Source organism: Salmo trutta, chromosome 21 (assembly GCF_901001165.1).
Source record: "Salmo trutta chromosome 21, fSalTru1.1, whole genome shotgun sequence".
Classification (NCBI taxonomy): Eukaryota; Metazoa; Chordata; class Actinopteri; order Salmoniformes; family Salmonidae; genus Salmo; species Salmo trutta.
The window spans coordinates 30,158,671-30,179,113 of NC_042977.1; the positions used below are offsets into that span (position 1 = coordinate 30,158,671).

The window sequence follows — 20,443 nt, forward strand, 5'->3', positions numbered from 1 at the left end:
CATGTTTTTTTTCCCCAAATAGTCAACAAACATGCCCCATTCCGCAGGTTCTGAGATAAAGGGCGGGATAATCAATGGGTTTTCTTCTGAGCTGTTTTGTAGTATTCACAAATAAAATCTAGCCTGGGCTAAGGCAAGGAAATCATGTTCTGATGCTGATTGGCTTCTTTTTAGGTAGATGTGAAACAAGTGTTAATCTCTTCTCAGGAAGGCTAAATCTGACTTATGTCTGTTATCACTGATAGCCTGAATGTTTTGGAAGGCTATTAAGTCTCTTGTCACTGTAATGTTAATGAATTACCGTCATCTGTATTGAAGGACTCTGTTGCTATATATGACAACTGAAATGCTGAATTGTTTCAATGAGCACTTTTTCTATCATCAGGTAGGCTGTTTGATTCAGTGTCCTCTGTCTCTGTACAACCCTGTGTGGATGAACCGGTGAGAGCTGGTCAAACTTCTTGCTTTTTGCCACTCAGTGCAGAAGGTACATAAAGCCGTGAAATCCTTAGATCAGAGAGCCTGCAGGTCCTGATTCTTGACCCCTGATTTTATTTGTTTAAGTCACAGCTGAACCACTTACATCTGTTCAATCTAACCCTGGAATGTAATGAAATGCCAAGGATCTGGAAATCAGCATTTGTCTTACCACTTTTACAAGTGGGTTATCCAACTCCTTTTAAATAATTATAGGCCAATCTCAAAGTTGTCACCCCTGGCGAAAATACTTGAAACCCTTGTTAGTGAACAGCTAAAGTAGAGTTACTGTAGTATATAAACTATTTGAGCAATGTACCAATCAGGCTTCAGGAAGAAGCCTAGCACAATTACAGCAGCCATGAAGGTTTTAAATGATATCACTGAAGCCCTTGACAAAAAAACAGCACTGTCTCAGAGAGAAAGTAAGGCTTTTTACACACACATGAGATGGCACCGATAGAGATGGCAGCTTTCGCTTCTAGTCCTCAGGAAATTGTGCATTTTTAAAAAAAAAATGTATTTCTTACATTGTTAGCCCAGAAAACCTTAAGTGTATTTACATACAGCCGGGAAGTAGTATTGGATATCAGTCGTCAACTTACCAGCACTACGACCAGGAATACAACTTTCCCAAAGCGGATCATTTGCACCTCCCAGGGCATTTGAACTGATTCCAGAGGCCGACCAAAAACAACGCTGCCGGAGGAGAGGGTGATGGCGCGGTCTTCTAGTGAGGCTTTGGCTGCGCACACACAGCTTCCTAGTATATTACTTGCTAATGTCCAGTCCCAAGTTAACAAAGTCGCCGAAATCGTGGCAAGAGATATCCGGGATTGTAACATGCTCTGTTCCACGGAAACATGGCTAGCTGGGGACATGCTGTTGGAGTCCGTACAGCCAACAGGATTTTCAGTGCATCGCTGTTTACATATCTCGCATTAATCATCTCATATGTGTATATACTGTATCCTATCTATTGCATCTTAGCCGCTCACTGCTCATCCATATATTCTTATTCCTTTACTAGATTGTGTGTATTATGTTTTGTTGTGGAATTGTTAATGTTAGATACTGCTGCACTGTCAGATCTAGAAGCATAAGCATTTCACTCGCAATAACATCTGCTAAACGTGTATGTGACCAATACAGTTGATCATGCTATACTGAGGCAGAGATTGTCGAGCGTAGGTCTTTCTGAGCATGGTTTACCATCTGATAGAACTCAATTTGATGGGCTCATGTCTCTTAAATTGTCTTTCTGTAATGGTGTGCCCCAGGGCTCTGTACTTGGTCACCTCTTATTCACTATTATAAATAATTTAGACGTGCAACTTCACTTATGCTGATACTGTTATTTATTGTTGTGCCTCGTCTCTCTCAAAAGCTTTACAGAACTTGCAAACTGCTTTTTATACTGTTCAACATACCTTGTATCAATTGAAGCCCATCCTCAATGCTGACTAAATTAATGGTGTTTTCTAAAGCAAGAAATAGACCTCTGCATCTTTTCACCTTTTACTACCTTTCAGGGCAATGAGATTGAGGCTGTAACCTCATAACTCTATACTAGAGGTTCTCTATATATCTATCTTGGACTTGTAATTGACTGCCTTTAAAAAATATATAAAATGTGCATATTCAAAAACAAAAAATTGAAGCTGAGGTTGGTATTTTATTTTAGGAATAAGGCCTGTTTTTCTTTTGAAGCCAAAAGGAGGCTAGTATCGGCAACATTTATGCCTATACGAGACTATGGTGATATTTTATGAATACTTCCGCTCAGTGTTTGTGATAAATTAACACCCTTTAAAATAAATCTCAATGCTTCATGGTAAACTGCAAAACGCTTACGCACCACTGTGCATTATATACCAGGGTTGGCTGGCCTTCTTGTCACTCGTATACTTTTATTTACAAAGCCACTTTGGGTTTACCACCATCTTTTATTTGGGCATTTTTATTCTTTAGACATGTGGTTGGTACTTGCTTCGTTCACAGGACTATCCTGCTAACTGTTCCAAATGCCCGAACAGAATTTGGTAAAAGGGCTTTTATGTACTCTGTGCCATCGGCTTGGAATGCCTTACAAAATAGTTAACTGAAAGAACTTGTCCCGATTTGGTGTTTTTAAATCATTGAAGGATTTTGAGACTGATTCCTTGACCTGTCAGTGTTTTTAATTAGCTGTTTTATGATTTTGTTATATTCCTGTGATTTCTATGGTTTTTACTAGATTACTTGTAGTTTTTCATGTCCGTCTGTAATTGTGTAATGACTCTTGAAAAATATATTTCAAATCTCAATGAGCCCTTCCTGGTTAAATAAATGGAAATGTGTTGAATTGCAGCAAACTTCTCTTAACTGCATGATTTTTGCTACGCCCCATGGGGAAAATGTGTAGAATTGCAGGAAATTAACTATTATAGGGAGACCAAAAGGCTAGGCCTGGCTCTGACTGCACCTGCGAGCCACTGCAGCCCTTCATGATGGGTTCAGATGTTTTGTGGCCCCCATCAAATTTGCCCATCCCTGCTCTAAATGATCACATTCCTTGACTTTGCTACTGATTTTTAACATTTTGTATATACGCTAATCATGACTCAGCTGATTTCCAGCAAGTGCCCAGGTTTCTGTGTAACTTGAGTCAAGTATTTTCTTTTTTCTTGGTGGCGTTTGTCATGTTAGTTCTACTTTTCAGAGTGGACATGTGCGTGTATAGCCCTTTTTCCCCGCAGGTTCTTTATTTGTTTCTCTTCTATTGATGATGTACTGGTTTGAAATGGGGAAGGCCTGTGAATATTGTTATACTTTAAGATCTTTGATTGGTTGATCTAGAATTTGTTGCAGGAAATAATCTTGCTGGTCATGTTAGCATAGTAGCTAAGTAACACATTATCTCATGGGAATAAGCTAACAAATAGGTTTACATTTTCTCAAATGCTAAGGTTTAAACACAAATTGTAATCCTGCTCAATGTAGAGTTGATATGTGGATTAACAGTAGCCTAGGCCTACAACACTGTTTCACCCGGACAAGTCTGAGTGAGTCGTTTTTAATATGGATGCTATTAGCTTGAACACTGTCTTCAACTACTCCTCTTGATGGTATTGAAAACATCAAATTAAGAGAAAAGCTCTTGACTATAAGGAGCTAGTAAACAGGACTATTTCTCCCTGGCCTGATATTGTGGGTCTGTTTCTTGGCAAGCTAGTACAAACTAATCTGCAGCTTCCTGCTGTTCAGATTTGGAATATATCATGCTAACACACAGGTCTATTTACCCATGCCAGATCACATCATTGAGGAAGGCCAGTTGGCAAATCTTTATTCCTACACTGGAGTCTTATCAGAGATGCTTCAGTGGTTTTACTGCTGTTGAAATTTCATTTACCGTAATTTCCTGGACTATAAGGCGCTACTTTTTTCCCACGCTTTGAACCTCGCGGCTTAAACAATGATGCAGCTAATATGGATTTTTCCCGCTTTCAAAAAAACAAAAAAAACATTCTGTGACGTGCTCAGTTTTTTGGCGGCATGAAGCTTTCATTAGACCAATGAAATTGCTAAATGGGTTAAGGTCAAACAACTTTTTTGTTTACTGTTTTAGATTAAATCGAGCGCTCTCAAACTTCCCATCATTCTGATTACGGTAGTCATTTTGTCACCCTCATCATGGCAAAGACACGGAGAAAGGCATATAATGCAGCTTTCAAGTTGAAGGCGATTGATCTGTCTGTTGGAAAAGGAAATAGAGCTGCTGCACGGGAGCTTGGTCTTAATGAGTCGATGATAAGACGTTGGAAACAGCAGCGTGAGGAATTGTCTCAGTGCAAAAAGACAACTAAAGCTTACTGCTAATTTTGTATTTTTTGTTACAAGCCGTGTTTCGTTAAAGCCTGTGTAAAGTTCATTTGTTTCAATGTACCGGTAGGCACCTGCGGCTTATAGACATGTGCGGCTTATTTATGTTCAAAATAATATTTTTTTTAAAATTCAGTGGGTGCAGCTTATATTCAGGTGCGCTCAATAGTCCGGAAATTACGGTATTTGATTTGTTTGTCAGACCACGCACAACAAATATGACAACAGATTTAGTTATCTATTTCCATCTGTGGTCCCTGAATATAGCAGACTGCTAACTAACCAGCCATTCTTTCCATTCTGTGCCCCTATAGCGGAGGAGGTTGAAAGGCGGGCCGCAATGCGTTCCGAGTCCCTGGTCTCTGGCACACACACCCCGCCCATCCGCCGCCGGAGCAAGTTTGCCACTCTGGGCCGTCTCTTGAAGCCCTGGAAGTGGAGGAAGAAGAAGAGTGAGAAGTTCAAGCAGACCTCTACCGGTAAGGGACACACAAACGCAACAAAACACACACCGCCTGCTGTCCCTCAAAGTACCGCTCTCTTATTTACAGCCTCCTATGTATATCTGCTGTCTTTAATCCTATATCCTCTACCTAAAACTGTCTGAATATTTAATCATGCAGTAAAGATTGAGCGACGTGCTGCTCTGAAATGACTTGCTGCTATTGTTTTTCTAAATGCATCAAGAAAATATATTTTCTTGTTCGGCGCTTGCCAATCCAGAGGTCTGTAACAGTCAGGGGCATGTGAAGGGCACACATTCTTCATTATACTGCACATGTCCCTGGTTTTCTACAGCATTTATTTACTACTAGTGTGTGTGTGTGTGTGTGTGTGTGTGTGTGTGTATTCTCCTGACAATTTCACCTCTTCCCCTGACAATCTACTGCCCTTGCCTGACGATCCACTGCACATGAAAAGATTGGAAAGATGTGTTCTGAATCAGCTCCCTCACTTTGAATTTATATTGGGTCAGTCAGGTACAGAGCTGAACTCCTGTCTATATTTGGGTTCCTGCTCCTCCAGGCTCTGGTGATGGCTTTATCCTTCTGTTGGTCAAATGTCCTATGAATGCAGTTAGTAATTCATTGAGCTTGGCAGTGATGCGATATGCACTTTGATGTTTTGTGTATTTACATATAGTAACTTTGTAATATTCCAAATGGATATGGCAGTTTCACCACTAAGGATTCTAACTTTAAGGTTGAGGGCTGCTAAACTGTGACTGTCACCTTCCCCTCCAGTGCTCTAGTCTTGGGCCCTCAGCCTTGCCTTTCTATCCCTGGGGACACTGACATTAGTGGATGCTGACACCTTGACTTGACAACGACTCACTCTTTCTGCTGGCCACCATCTTTTTCTCACACATACTTTGTATGCATAATGTTGACTGCATATTTGAGCCCATATTTTTTTCTCTCCCTTTTCTCCTGAGTGAAACGGAGCAGCAGAATTTAACAAAGGGATTTTTTTTGTTTGTTAAATCAACAGTAAAACCCAATGGATAAGACTACTATATCTGTGTAGTATTATTTTGTTTAGTCTTATTCATACTGTTTACACTAATGGCAGCATAATGGCATATTGTGACCTACTAGCTTTTCCCATTGGACTGGCTTCTGTAAGAGCTTTTCACTTCAGTCCCTTTCTACACTGAGGACAACTATTGTTCCAAACACTGCAGAGGACATTATAGTTGGTTGTTTGGATACATATAGTTTCTTTGTTGCAAATGCATTTTGTTAGGATGGCTCTGTGAGGAGTTGACACCAGGGAAGGCTATATGGAGACTGCTGAGCTCATCATGACTTACAGCAGTGACCTTGGTTGCCCCCTGACCATTGATTGAGCAGAAGTAGTGCACCAGGATTAGGTTTACTCCATCAGTCAGTTCAAGGCCATCACTGACGGATGGTTGGAAGTGTTCAGTACGTTACACCGTAGCAAAACGTTTTGCAAAAACTCAAATCAATGATCTTATTGGATTAGTTCAGCTATTACCCCAAGTTTGTTCTTTTGTGGTTGTTCTTGTTTATGTTCATCATGATCATTGGGACTGTGACTGCAGGCAAGAAGCAGACCAGCTGCTGGGCATGCAGATGTTCTAGCCAGGTAATTGGAGAAGGTGGATTATGTATTCTAGTCAGGCAGATGAAGGCCAGCTCTGGGGGGCTATACTCATAACTCCAGGAGTGGGCTAGCCACGGTGCTCAGAGTCCTGAAAGCCTTGCCTCCTGTCCCTTTGGTAAGTCAGGCCACAGTGTTCTTATGGTAACATAATGCTATTGAAACTAGAGGTTCATGGATCAAGCTTTATTCCCTGGGAGTGTGGGGCACTAATCTGACCACTCCTGGGTTTGTTGTTCATAATGTAGCCTATTGAAAATATGGATTTTGGTTTTTAATGCCACTGAAAATACAGTACAAATATGCAGATTATTTTGGAATTATTTTTTTCATGTTCTGTAGACCTTAGAAATGCTTCATGCACCATGATTGGGTTTATGTTCAGGATGTACAGGGGTCCTTAGGCTGTATATTTGTCTTGAGTTAATTAGTATTTAACCCCTTTTTTTGTTAGGGTAAGCCTACATAAATCATGAGTGAAAATTTGCTTCACAAGTTGCATGGACTCTGTGTGCAGTAAGTGTTTTTAACATGATTTTCTTAATGTCTACCTCATTTCTGTACCCCACACATACAATTATCTGTAAGGTCCCTCAGTTACGCAGTGAATTTTAAACACCAATTCAACCAAAGACCAGGGTGGTTTTTCAATGCCTCGCAAAGGGCACCTATTGGTAGATGGGTAAAAAAAAGTTATTACACTTTGGATGGTGTACCAATAAACCCAGTCACTACAAAGATACAGGCATCCTTCCTAACTCCGTTGTTAGAGAGGACTGAAACCGCTCAGGGATTTGCAAGCATTTCGCTACACCTGGAATAACATCTGCTAAACACGCGTATGTGACAAATAAAATTTGATTTCACCATGAGGCCAAAGGTGACTATAAAATAGTTAGAGTTTAATGGTTGCGATAGAACTGAGGATGGATCAACAACATGGTAGTTAATCCACAATACTAACCTAAATGACAGAAGGAAGCCTGTACAGAATAAAAATATTCCAAAACATTCATCCTGTTTGCAAAAAGGCACTAAAGTAATATTGCAAAAAATGTGGCAAAGCAATGAACTTTTTGTTCTGAATAAAGTGTTTGTTTGGGGCAAATCCAATACAACACGTTACTGAGTACCACTCACCATATTTCAAGCATAGTGGTGGCTGCATCATGTTATGGGTCTGCTTGCAATCGTTAAGGACTGCCGTTTTTCAGGATAAAAAAAAAAAACTGAATGGTGGTTGTCTGCTTTCCACTAGACACAGAGATGATGAATTCACCTTTCAGCAAACCAATAACCTAAATATACATTGGAGTTGCTTACCAAGACTGAATGTTCCAAAGTGGCCGAGTTAGTTTAGACTTAAATCTATGGTAAGACAAGAAAAAAAAGCTTGTCTAGCAATGATCAACAACCAATTTGACAGGGCTTGAAGAATTCTGAAAAGAATCATGGGCAAATGTTTTGTTCAACTACTGTCTCTCTAAGCTAGCTGTAGCTTTGATTTCAGTACTAGATTCATTCTCTGATCCTTTTATTGGGTGGACATGTCAGTTCATGCTGCAAGAGCTCTGATAAGTTTGAGGACGTCCTCTGGAAGTTGTCATAATTACTGTGTAAGTCTATGGAAGGGGGTGAGAACCACGACCCTCCTAGGTTTTGTATTGAAGTCAATGTACCCAGAGGAGGACAGAAACTAGTTGTCCTCTGGCTACACCATGGTACTACCCTACAATGTGCTGTTGAGGCTACTGTAGACTTTCATTGCAAAATAGTGTGTTTTAAACAATTATTTGGTGAAGTGAATGTTTAGTGAAATATCCTTTAGATAACTATATTTTTATGAAATTCACTGAGGAGGAGCCTCCTGGTGTGTAGATTTGGTGAGACAAAATCCATTCCATTTTGAATTCCGGCTCTAACAACAAAATGTGGAATTAGTCAAGGAGTATAAATACTTTCTGAAGGCACTGAAAAAAAAGGGCAACTAAAAGTAATGCCACCAGAGATGCCATAACACCCCCACACACTTTAAAAAGATTAACTCGGCAAGTCACTGAAGAACAAATTCTTATTTACAATGACGGCCTACCCCAGCCAAACCCGGATGACACTGGGCCAATTGTGCGCCGCCCTATGGGACTCCCAATCACGGCGGGTTGTGATACAGCCTGGAATTGAACTAGGGTCTGTATTGACACCTCTAGCACTGAGATGCGATGCCTTAGACTGCTGCGCCACTCGGAGTGTTATCACTAGCCTACAAACCTTGTCCAGATCTTAAACACAGATGCTTGCCTTAACTAGACTCCAGATGTGAGAGCCACAACATCTGTGACAAGACAGCATGAAAGTTTTACTTTGGTTTTGTGAGGCTAACGGGTGAGTGAATTGCCTCGCTAAAAGCCTCACTTCGTCCTGGGGCTTGATACTGTAGGGAACGCTCTGTCTCCTATCTGGGTCAATTCACAGCAGAATGGATTTCTCTCTAAAGCTAAGCGTAGCACTTGCAAGTCGATGCTGTTGGAGTGTATTCAATGATGCCAGTTTCATTTTAATATGCTCTGAGAAGCGTCTCTCCAATGAATTCATAATCCCCTCATCTTGGTGCAGATCATGAGTAGCTAGCTTGGTCATGATTTACTGTGAATGGACTGTGGCAATAATAACTGACTTCACATTGTCACTTGTTCATGCTCTGGATCTAAACCAACTCACACTAGTGGAAACGTAATGTAGCCTAGCTTACTGTTGAATTTGTTTTCAATATAATTCTGGAACAGGGCAACAAGTGGTGATTTACAACAGTTTATAGTTAGAAGCTGTTCAGTGTTCACAGAAAACATAAGTGTACAATGATATCCTTTGTCCACATTTTTTTAGAACTGCATGTTTGTGACAAACCTGAAGACCTAGCTGGCTGAGGCGTGTTGCAAATCAGTGTAATCATTGCATAACTGTGTATATCCCATCATGGCAACGCAAGCAGAGTTGTCATCTTTTGGTAATTACTTTTTCATTTTGATCAAATTGAAATGTAATCACAGAACACGTTACTGCATTTTCAGACACACAACCACCCTCTGACCCAATTTAACCTCAATGTTCAGCTTGGAATCATGTGAAATATTGTGACGCTAGTCTGTTCTGATTTATAAATTCAAGTCATGCTAATCGGAGTAACAATGTCTCTGCTGGGTAAAATAATGTAGCCGTTTTGATAGAACATATTGATATATGGCTTAAAGTAACTGTCTAGTATTTTGATTTCTATGAAATATGACCTATAATTACTTACTGAAATTATAGTTTTCCTTCCCAAAAAAGTACATTTATGTTAAAAAGCAGCTTCTGTGTTGGAATGGTGTGGGCGTACCCCAACAACGGAATGGTGTGGGCGTATACTGGTGGTTTAAAAATATTAATACATATTATTGCTACCAGATCCACCAAAAAAAAATCTATTTTTTTCTGGTGGTGCTACATTTGGCTAGGACAGCAAAGAACTACAGAGCTTGTGTGATAAAATCAGTCTACCTTGTTAAGCTAGCTATATAGATTAATTTCTCACCACAGCCAACAATCACTAAACTAAATGTAGCTAGCAATAGTCTGACATAGGGCTGGGCGGTATACTAGTATTGATGCAAGGACCGGTTTGTTTTTACTTTACCTTCTATACCGGTATTTGAATGTTTGGTTTGTGAAATGTGATACGCAGTGTAACGTCCATCTTTGTAGTTTACTTCGCTATTGGAGTCATATCTCTCCACTCTCTGCCGCTTTCCACAGGTCTAGCCACGCCCCCTGTCACTCCAGGAGAGCATTTGATGTTCCTCAACCACGAGACACTTGCGTTCAGTCTGCATGGGCAATGCAGCATATGCAACACTGTTGATGACAACTATGCAGCTGTCACTTTGCTTCTTAATATAAATCTACTAGCATTCAATAATTGCACTATTAGTTTGTTTCTTACATCTGCAAACAGCTAGGTTGTCTTTTTATTAGCAAGTTGTTCCTAAATCTTGTTAGCCGCTAATGCTAATCGCTAGCTAATAAATGTACTGGGTAAGAAGAGTAAGCGTAATTTAAAAATAAGGCCCAGATTACTTGCCGATATTGTGCAGCCCTACGTGGCAGTGTGTTCTCAAATGCAGACATTTTTGAAAATTGACTGTTGGGATTTAAAGTTGCATTCAACAGTATAAAACAGAATGGAGAAAGACCCATTGAAATCACTTGGACTGCTTAGAATGCTTGTATTGTAATTTTTCTCAAAACAGCAGAAGCATCATTTCCATCAAACTTAACTGTGATGGAAATGACAGAACGTGGAGGAAATGACAAATCCATGTTACTTTTTCATTTAAGTTTATTTATGTTTTAAATTACTTTTAATCTCAAAATGCGCCAAGGTGTGCACAATTGAAAAACGTAAGTATTTCTTTGTTTTTAGAAGATGCCACAACAGCAGAGGTCACAGACAAAGAAACAAAAAAATATATTCTATACGATACCAGGTACATCTGCAAAAAGACGGGAGAGATACTGGAAGGGAGAAGTGATATCTGAGCTTACAAAGCGAGAACAAAGAAGCAAGAGATGGAAATGTAACCAACGGAATAGAAGACAGACTTTAAAGAGAACAGTTGCAACGGAGACCCATCTATCAGGCAACACACCACCTCAGTCACCAGATGGAGACCTACCTATCAGGCAACACACCACCTCAGTCACCAGATGGAGACCTACCTATCAGGCAACACGACACCTCAGGTAGGTCTCCATCTGGTGACTGAGGTGTCGTGTTGCCTGATAGGTAAGTCACCAGATGGAGACCATCAGGCAACACGACACCTCAGTCACCAGATGGAGACCTACCTATCAGGCAACACATCACCTCAGGTCTCCATCTGGTGAATATCTCAGGCAACACGATACCTTAGTCACCAGATGACTTGCAGCCAGAACATGAGGCCATCATACCTGTACTGATGCACGCCCTGATACCCCTTCCTCATCTGCAACAGGAATGAGAAGTCTAATACTTGCTGGAAGGAAAAATGTTGGAAGAGGTCGCTCAAATAGATCTTTGCATGACAAATGTCAAACTTGATAAAGCTTAATGGAAAACTGAGAAATACAAAAAAAAAAAAGTGATCAACTGATGAAGAAAATGGATAGACAAGATTTGCCAAAGACAAAACAGAAAATGAAGTGAACTCCAAACTTGAAGGATTTTATTGTTTCAAAATGCCATCATTGCAGAGTTAAAGCAAAAATATCAAAAAATGCAAACAAGTGGCTTCAAAAATGCTCAGAGGCAACATCCTGAGAAAGTATGGCCTGGTCAAAGCTGCAAACAGAATTTTGATTTTCAGCAAAAGCAATGAGGGCAAATGAAAACAGGCCAACAAGTCTTCAATACTCCAGGAACAAGCAGTGTAACATAATTAGCACAGCCACAAGAGAAAATCACTAGATTATATCAAAGTGATGTCAACAGTAGAGCAACAACTGGGGAAAAAGGACACACTAATGAGGAACAAAAAAAAAGCAGAAGCGCTTCTTGAATGGCACAATTCAGAACCTTTATCAGGATTTTAAGAGGGAATATTCAGAGATTAGTGTCCCAATATGAATTCTTTAAAATACGTATTTGTGTTGTCAAGCCAACAGTCCAGGATAGGGACACATGCAAAACAGTCCAGGATAGGGACACTGCAAAACCCACACCAACCTCCAGTTCATGGCGGATAAATTACAGTATCAAAGTGATCAGCTGCAGCAACAAATCAAACCTTAGAGTATTTTGTGCTGTGAGAACCTGAAGAAGGAGTGCATGTACACAGTTCTCCCTTTGCCAAGCCAAAGAGCTTAAACATCTGACTGATGCTGGTGAGCAGACATGGTGGTTTGAGTGGACAAATGGAGAACTACCTGTGTAAATACACCAGTTACATGCAGGTGACCCTCCACACCTGTGTTGGATATACCACAAATGATACCATTTCACTTTGCTCACTGAGCTCTTCTGTGCAGATGACCCCTCTGCAATCTGGGCTCATCTCAAACACTGGCCTACTTCCTTGAGCTCTGCCCACTTTTGGAATCTTACTTTTTCATAAATGAATTAAATGCTCTACAATGGTTGTTCAAAAATGTTTGCAATAAAATATTGTTTTCCATTTTTTTTTATGTCATTTCCACTACACCTGTTCTTAGGTAAATTAGTATTATGTATAATTTAAATAGATTTTGTTTTAGATAGTGAAATCATATGGTTGTTATCATCTCACAAAAAGGTTGGGTGTAAATATTTTATGATAAATATTTTCAGCTGTCACAAAGGCAAGTTTATACGTTCAGGAGTTATGTTGAATTATTAATTTTCGGAAAACCTTAAAGCACTTAAAATAATATTCAATGCAAGTTAATGTACAAATGTATAAGAAATGTTAATTGTATAATTTCATTTAACTAAAATGGATGTTTAATGATGTGATGGAAGTGACATTTGTCTATGGCTGTCTGAGGAAAAACGACAAATGTATCAATTCCTGAATAGTACAATCAACCATTATCAGATTATTTCTAGACAAATTAAAGACAATTATAACTGGTAAAATGTGTGTTTTTAATACATTTTAATTTCTGAAAGCTTGCCGGGCCAAAGTGCCCGACGTTGCAGAATCACCCATGTATGTGTTGCCACCCTAGGGTCACGCACTACTCAAAGCAAATTTAGAACTTTTTATTATTAAAAAAAAGTCAACTTTTTTTTAACAATTTTTAAATACTGCGATATAATATTTTGGCCATATCGCCCAGCCCTAGTCTGACAGACACATTGTTTGTTTGTCAAAAGTTGGCTAGCAGCAGTAATTATCCCACTATAAACCTCGCTCTCCCTCACCAATCGGTCTCGCCTAGCTCTTGGTCTGCTTCCTCAAATGCAACTATATTTTACCCAGGTGTATTGCCCACTTTGTTTCAATTTAAGAAACATACTGTAGTTTTAATGAACCGCTAGCTTTTGAGGCATGTACTATTGGCCTCGTTACGAGATCTACCTAGTGATTTGTTTACATGTAAAGCTAGACTATTTTATTTTTATTTATTTTTTAAATGCTAGCGCTCACCTTATGTTAATGTTGAACTGCATATTAAATTACACCAGGATAATAACATGAAGCAAACAAATTGCAACTATTTCAAGCAACGTGTTTTGAAATGAAATGAACCTTTATTCCTTTCTGCACACCCTCATTATGGTGATATTTGATAAGGTCTCTGTCCTGTGCATGTCATCCTTAAGACTACCTTCATTACAAGGGTAGGGCTTTCACTAGCCCTTGATCATGACTCTGTTCCATTACACAAGTCATTGGACGAAGGCGTCTTCTGTAGCTCGGTCTGAACAGTAACATGTATCACTTGCGGTATGGTTTTGGAAGCATAAGGACCTTTAACTTTCATATCAGTGAGAAATCATTTTCAAAAAACAATGTTAAATTAATACATCTTGTTAGTGTTCCCACATTGCCATATTTCCATGTTAGAGTATTTGTTTACGGCAGACAAGAAGCGACCACCTGTGCTTATTGGCTATCTAGCATGCTCCGAACACCTGTGTAAGTGTAACTCAAAGTAGTTTCGTTGGATGGAGGCTCTTTGCAAAACTGCTGATGAAAGATAAGATATGTTTCGAAAGCTGTATCGCAAGTGAATATTGACGTTTAGAAACGTGAACTGTAGGGAGAAGCCAATATGTCGCCTAGAGTTTGAGAGCTTGCACCAAATCCATTTCATGACGGCATGTACAGTAGGAGTCAAATCTAGTTGGCCTCAATTGTCTAATGAAAAAGAAAAACCTACACACTGATCTTTCCAGTATAAGCTTTTTTAGTTATTAGCAAATTATTTTCCACACGTACATTCTCCGACGCGAGTGCTTTTCCTATGTGTATTAGTATAATTTCAAATGAAGAAAACATCCCAATGTAAAGTGTGAGGATTTGCTAATCCTGTTTCAGTATAGAAATGACAAGCCACATGTACAAGTGCATTAGACATGCCCACGAGTCCAATACTAATCCCATGTCTGCATTTAGCACGCGTGTCATAAATAATCTCCCATTCACTGTAACCAAAAGGGTAGAGCACAGCTAGTGGAGGCAAGAGAAAAATACACTGGAGAGTGACCACAGTGAAGGGTCACTTTACATGGGCTGCAAAGTAGCCATGTAATGTTTGAGTTCCATCTCTCTATGGCTGACCAGGCTAGGATGCAAACCCTAATCAGATATTACACTTGTAGCTAGCATGCCAACCACTGGAGGGTTCATTTCTAGATGGGATCCAGATTTTGTCCAATTTACATCAAGTTGATATTTTTCGCATTTTAGCTAACCCTAACCCATTTTATAACCTTAACCTGCCACGTTAACTATCCTAACCTGTTGCGTAAGTTCTCCAAAACCTGCTAGGAAAAAGTACATTATGACAAAAGCTAGATCCCTTCTAGCATTAACCCCTCTAATGGTTGGCATGCTAGCATGTGTCATTTCATTAGGATTTGCGTCCCGGCCCACTGGGGGAGGACAGTGAGTGTAGCAGAATGAAGTAAATCAGTGCAGAATTGCAATAGGAAATCAGCTGATATGCTTATGCTATTAAAAATCTAGATGCATTCATGATAGACTACTACTTAAAGTATCAGGGGGATGACATCAGTGGCTACAGCTCACCTCTGCTACAGTCACACCCCTCTTACCTACGCCACTGACTGTGACCAGCGTCAATGTAGCAGAGTTAAATACACAATGTATTCTGTGGGTGCTTGATCCACTCGGTTGTCTGCGCTGCTGCCTGCTGAGGTTGAAGCAGTGAAGGTCAGTGAGTGTAGCAGAGGGGTGAGTGCTAGGCTCTTTCTCAATTTATCCTTCCTCAATTCCTCTCCCCACCTCCTAAAAACCCATTGGAGAAGGTCAGAGGGGAGGGACCTTGTACCTTATCCTCCAATACAGTTGCAATGGGATGCGAGTAATCAAGGAAAGACCAAGTGAGACACAGCCCTAGTAGCCATGGTGGTGATATCACCTGCCCTGTGACCTAAAGTACTGTTATCCTAGCCCAACCAAGATCATGGATGCTGCTTTGTGAGTAGGAAGTGCTGTTGTGGACAGAGGTTGTATCCTAGGTCAGCCATACACGAATTGTTACACCCACTAATGATCAAGGACATCTGCTGCAAATCTGTAATATCAGACAAAATGAGTGAGTGACAACCAAATAAAAACAAACAGGGAATGTTCAATGACAAAACTATTACTTAAATCAAATAATCAACACCTTCATATCATACAAATGACGCCTATGTAAATGGTTAGTGGGTTTAGACATTCATCGGACTCCTAACGAGATTGAATAGTTAGTGTCTAATACAAATAATATGCAGAATGTCAGGGCTGGCCTGGAACTGATACCTGCACAGAGTAGCTAGAGCTCTATAAGCAAGGTTGGTCATTCATGTTCTAGGTCTATGCATTGTTGCTTAACAGTACTTTTGTAGCGCTACAACCGACTCGTAATAGTAAACCAATCGCATATAACCCATTGGAGATATACCCTTCAATCTCTCCAGAACATGGGACTTTCACAAGTCTCTGTATCTGATGTTAAGAAACATAAAATAGACCAGGACTTGCTACATTATTCGCAAGTGATTTATAACGTTTGATATTGCATTGGCAGTTCTCTCTTTGGGACTGTTCATTGGCTAGCTTAGCTACTAGTTAGCTAACATCGTTGTTTTTAGCAGGTCAAGCTATTTAGCTGACGTTACCTATAATAGATGGTTAACCAAACTTACCGTGTGCTACACATCATGGCGCTGCTAACGTTACTATCCATGCAGGCAATGCAGCCCGCCGCGATGCTTTTTTGGGAAATCTATCAACTTGAGAGAAATAATAATATATATTAATTAGTATTCGTCCCCGGCCATATGGACTATCCCACCCGTGACTACTATGGTCGAATGCAAATTTTGTTCATGCGAAAACAACTAGACTAAGTTAGCTAGCTGTTTACAGACGCACTTAAGTTCTTTGTGGTTCCAGGGTTCACTTCCGCTCATCCTCAAAGCTGTTACAGGTCTGCTATATACTCCAGCATTTTGGATTTGATATCAAATGTTTTGAGGCAACGTTACAGAATGCCCCCTTCTGTTTTTACCCTTTTAGAAATGACAGCACTTGATATATCTTGTCCCCCCCCATTTTGAATGTGTCATAATTATTTGGACAAATACACGAAGTGTATTAAAGTAGTCAATAGTGTAGCATTTTATAACATTCTAGCACGCAAGGACTGTATGAAGTTTGACTCTACAGACTTGTTGGCTGCAGTTTGTTTTGATCGTTTCGAATTATGTTGTGCCTCAATAGAAACTAATGGTAAATGTATTGTCATTGGAGTCACTTCTATTGTAAATAGGAATTGAATATGTTTCTTAACACTTCTACATTAATGTGGATGCTACCATGATTATGTATAGTCGTGACTTAATTGTGAATGACTAGTGAGATCCTACCACCAAAAAAATGCTAGCCTCCCCTGTTATTGGTAATGATTAGAGTTTAGCATGTTTTGGGAGTATGATGTTGCCGTGATTGGTGCCTTATCAAATGAGGCCATTTTATCAAATGCAGACACACACCCAGTATAGGGTGGGAGGCAGGGTTGTGCTCAATTCTGAATTTTCAAATTGACTACCATTCAACTCATGAGTTGAACATTTAATTGACCACACTCCACAGGATGTATAATTTCAGTCACAGGAAGTAGAATTTAATTCTGTGCAATTCAAAGAAATTCCACTCAGTTGTAGAACATGCGTTTCATTGACTGACAGGTCACACTTCGATACATTCTTTGGTATCACTTTTCTCTGGAAACAATGTTCTTATACTCTTAACCTTAGTGCTTAGAATAGCCATTTATATTTCCACCAACCATTTCATTTGCTTGGCTTTTTTGTAAGGCTTTAGGGTCAATTGGAGGGTTAAACTAATGCATTCTGGGACATGTAATATTTTCCACATATTGAACAAAATGTAGGTCATAATGAAATATAATTTACACTCTTTACGTACAGGTTTTGTTTTCCTTGATCATTCATTTCAAGAGTTTGTCCTGAAGATCAATTGTTTCATCCAATATTTTATATGCATGTATATAACGACATGTTTGTTTTGTGTACAGTATGTATTTGTATAGACTACACCTAATATAGATTAGAAGAGGCATTTGAATTGCAATTCTGTATCCTGTTTACTACTTCAATTCAAGAATTTGAGTCTCAATTCTGAATTGAGCACAACCCTGGTGGGTTTTTAAAAAAAATGTTAGCTGTGCTTTTCTACTCCTCTGCCTGTCTGCTGTACTACTAATGTAGGTGGATATCCTGCTCATGGCATTATATTTTGGTATAGCGGTCCAGTTCTTCAAAATATAATATATTTGCACACTGCCCAAATTCCACTTCTCCCATCCCCAACGAGCTTCTCTGGCTGGTCTTTGAAATTTGGATGGTGTATTAAAACATCTGGATGTCCTGGAAGAGCTCATAATGTTAAACTTTATGCGATGTGACCTGTTAGAACACTGAGGTTCACTCTGACTGACTGCATGCACTAGAGACTCAGTTTCTGACCTTTTTTTGAATGATTCTCATGTGTGCCTTCTGTTTGGGTTCTATGTATATTGGCCCTGGCCCCTACTGTCGAGAGAGCTGTAGCTCCTTATTACACACACACCACATTTGTACACATACTATGCATTTGAGTGCGCACATACACAGTCTCACTTCCAGAGCCGGTGGCCTGCAGGGAGATTGTTGCACAGTGTGCTGATCGTCATTTTACATTCTTAATTGGTTCCTTTGCTGGGGTAGATTTTAAAAAAAAGAAGGTATTATTACTAACATGACGGTAAACTGCCTCTGTTCAGCCCAGTGATAAATGTGTGAAATGTATGCATTCACTACTGTAAGTCGCTCTGGATAAGAGCGTCTGCTAAATGACTAAAATGTAAATGGTTAAGTCCCTCAACTGCTGAGATCTAAATATAGAAGCATTAACTTTGGGACATGCCTTCCCGACGTGCTCATACATAATGCATTACTATGGGAGGTGATGTTGCATTGCCTTTTTTATTCTCATCATTCTCACAAATTAGGTTAACATCCTCCTTCATGCCTTTTGAAGATCTTCCTTGGCTTAAGGCTAGTGCTTTACAACTGGATAAGGTGTTCGTTTTGACTATTTAGAGGCTTCTTAATTTTTTCATTTCACTGCCCATTTTACTTTGCTAATGAATTTGATGGGCAGTGGTCACCAGTTCATAATATTTTAGACGAAGTGAAAAGGAATATATTAAGAAGAAAAAAATCACCCGTCCCTCGTGTCCCCATGGTGAATGCATGACCTCTTGGGAACGTAGTGTGATGCACAGGACCCATGATTATCAGTGCCCCCAGAGTGCTTATGACGTTAGTGTTCAGTCTCAAGTGTGCCAATCAATGTTGGGAGCCAAGTGAACACATTTATAGAAATAACCAGGGGAAAATGTTTAAATTTTTAACATATTGATTACATGGGTGATGCTGATCCCAAAATAAACCTCATCCTTGTTTTCCTAATCTTCTGATTTGGCTCTATTACAACCTGTTCAAGGATTTACTGTAGGTTTGATATCGAAGATGGTATTCCTGTTTTTCCATATACGAATGCTCCTGCACACACACTCTTGATATAATATGATTTAACAATCCTGTTTCCCCTCAGCGTTGGAGAGGAAGATGTCGGTAAGGCAAAGCAGAGAAGAGCTGATCAAGAGAGGTGTGCTGAAAGAGATCTTTGAGAAAGGTGAGATGCTTTCCTCATTCACTTCATCATGTGCCATAAAAAAATTAATAAAATGTATTTATGTTTGGTTTTGGTCATCTCTCATCGTTTTGTTGAGCCTACAGTGAATGAGTGTGTGTGAACTGAGCTGCGTGAATGTGACTTGGGTGTTCTGCTCAGCTAAATGCCAAATTCCATCACTTTCAGAAAGTAATTCACTCATGATGCATACATTTTGAGTACTCAAAATATAGAACATTTAGCAGATTGCGACTGTGTACACTGCTGGGCAAAAGTTCTTGGACCCCTACTCATTCAAGGGTTTTTCTAACTATGGAATCATGTCGTAACCAAAAAAGTATTAAACAAATCAAAATATATTTGAGATTCTTCAAATAGCCACCCTTTGCCTTGATGACAGCTTTGCACACTCTTGTCATTCTCTCAACCAGCTTCATGAGGTAGTCACCTGGAATGCATTTCAATTAACAGGTGTGCCTTAAATTTATTTGTGGAATTTCTATCCTTAATGCGTTTGAGCCAATCAGTTGTGTTGTGACAGGGTAGGGGTGGTATGCAGAAGATAGCCCTATTTGGTAAAATACCAAGTCCGTATTATGGCAAGAACCGCTCGAATAAGCAAAGAGAAACGACAGTCCATTACTTTAAGACATGAAGGTCAGGCAATCTGGAACATTTCAAGAACTTTGAAAGTTAATTCAAGTACAGTCGCAAAACGGGTCATGCGCTATGATGAAACTGGCTTTCATGAGGACCGTCACAGGAAAGGAAGACCCAGAGTTACCAGCCTCAGAAATTGAATGCCAAATAAATGCTTCAGAGTTCAAATAACAGACCCATTTCAACATCAACTGTTCAGAGGAGATTGTGTGAATCAGGCCTTCATGGTCGAATTGCTGCAAAGAAACCACTACTAAATGACACCAATAAGAAGAGACTTGCTTGGGCCAAGAAAAATGAGCAATGGACATTAGACCGGTGGAAATCTGTCCTTTGGTCTGGAGTTCAAATTGGAGCTTTTTGGTACCAACCACCGTGTC

The 20,443-nt window shown here is 39.7% G+C and overlaps 1 protein-coding gene and 1 long non-coding RNA gene across 8 annotated transcripts in view; one reads left to right on the plus strand and one right to left on the minus strand.

The window, feature by feature from the left end:
- The window catches only part of LOC115157131 (phosphatase and actin regulator 1), an 86,978-nt gene that overhangs the window by 38,387 nt on the left and 28,148 nt on the right, over positions 1 to 20,443 (plus strand). For 5 of the 6 annotated variants that reach the window (XM_029705112.1, XM_029705115.1, XM_029705110.1 and 2 more), the window contains exons 2-3: positions 4,656 to 4,820; positions 19,323 to 19,403. In XM_029705112.1, coding sequence (XP_029560972.1) covers positions 4,656 to 4,820; positions 19,323 to 19,403 — 246 coding nt within the window. Of the gene's footprint in view, positions 1 to 4,655; positions 4,821 to 16,551; positions 16,630 to 19,322; positions 19,404 to 20,443 lie in introns of those variants that run through there. The other variant, XM_029705114.1, reaches the window with a different exon arrangement.
- On the minus strand, positions 4,461 to 16,996 carry LOC115157132 (uncharacterized). 2 transcript variants are annotated; one of them, XR_003868391.1, is made up of 3 exons: positions 16,575 to 16,996; positions 16,346 to 16,432; positions 4,461 to 4,770 (listed from the first exon to the last, which is right to left on the minus strand). It is a non-coding gene; the product is annotated as an uncharacterized LOC115157132 (long non-coding RNA). The 2 variants fall into 2 exon arrangements; XR_003868390.1 differs by lacking the exon at positions 16,575 to 16,996 and adding an exon at positions 15,248 to 15,729 and having other exon boundaries at positions 16,346 to 16,419.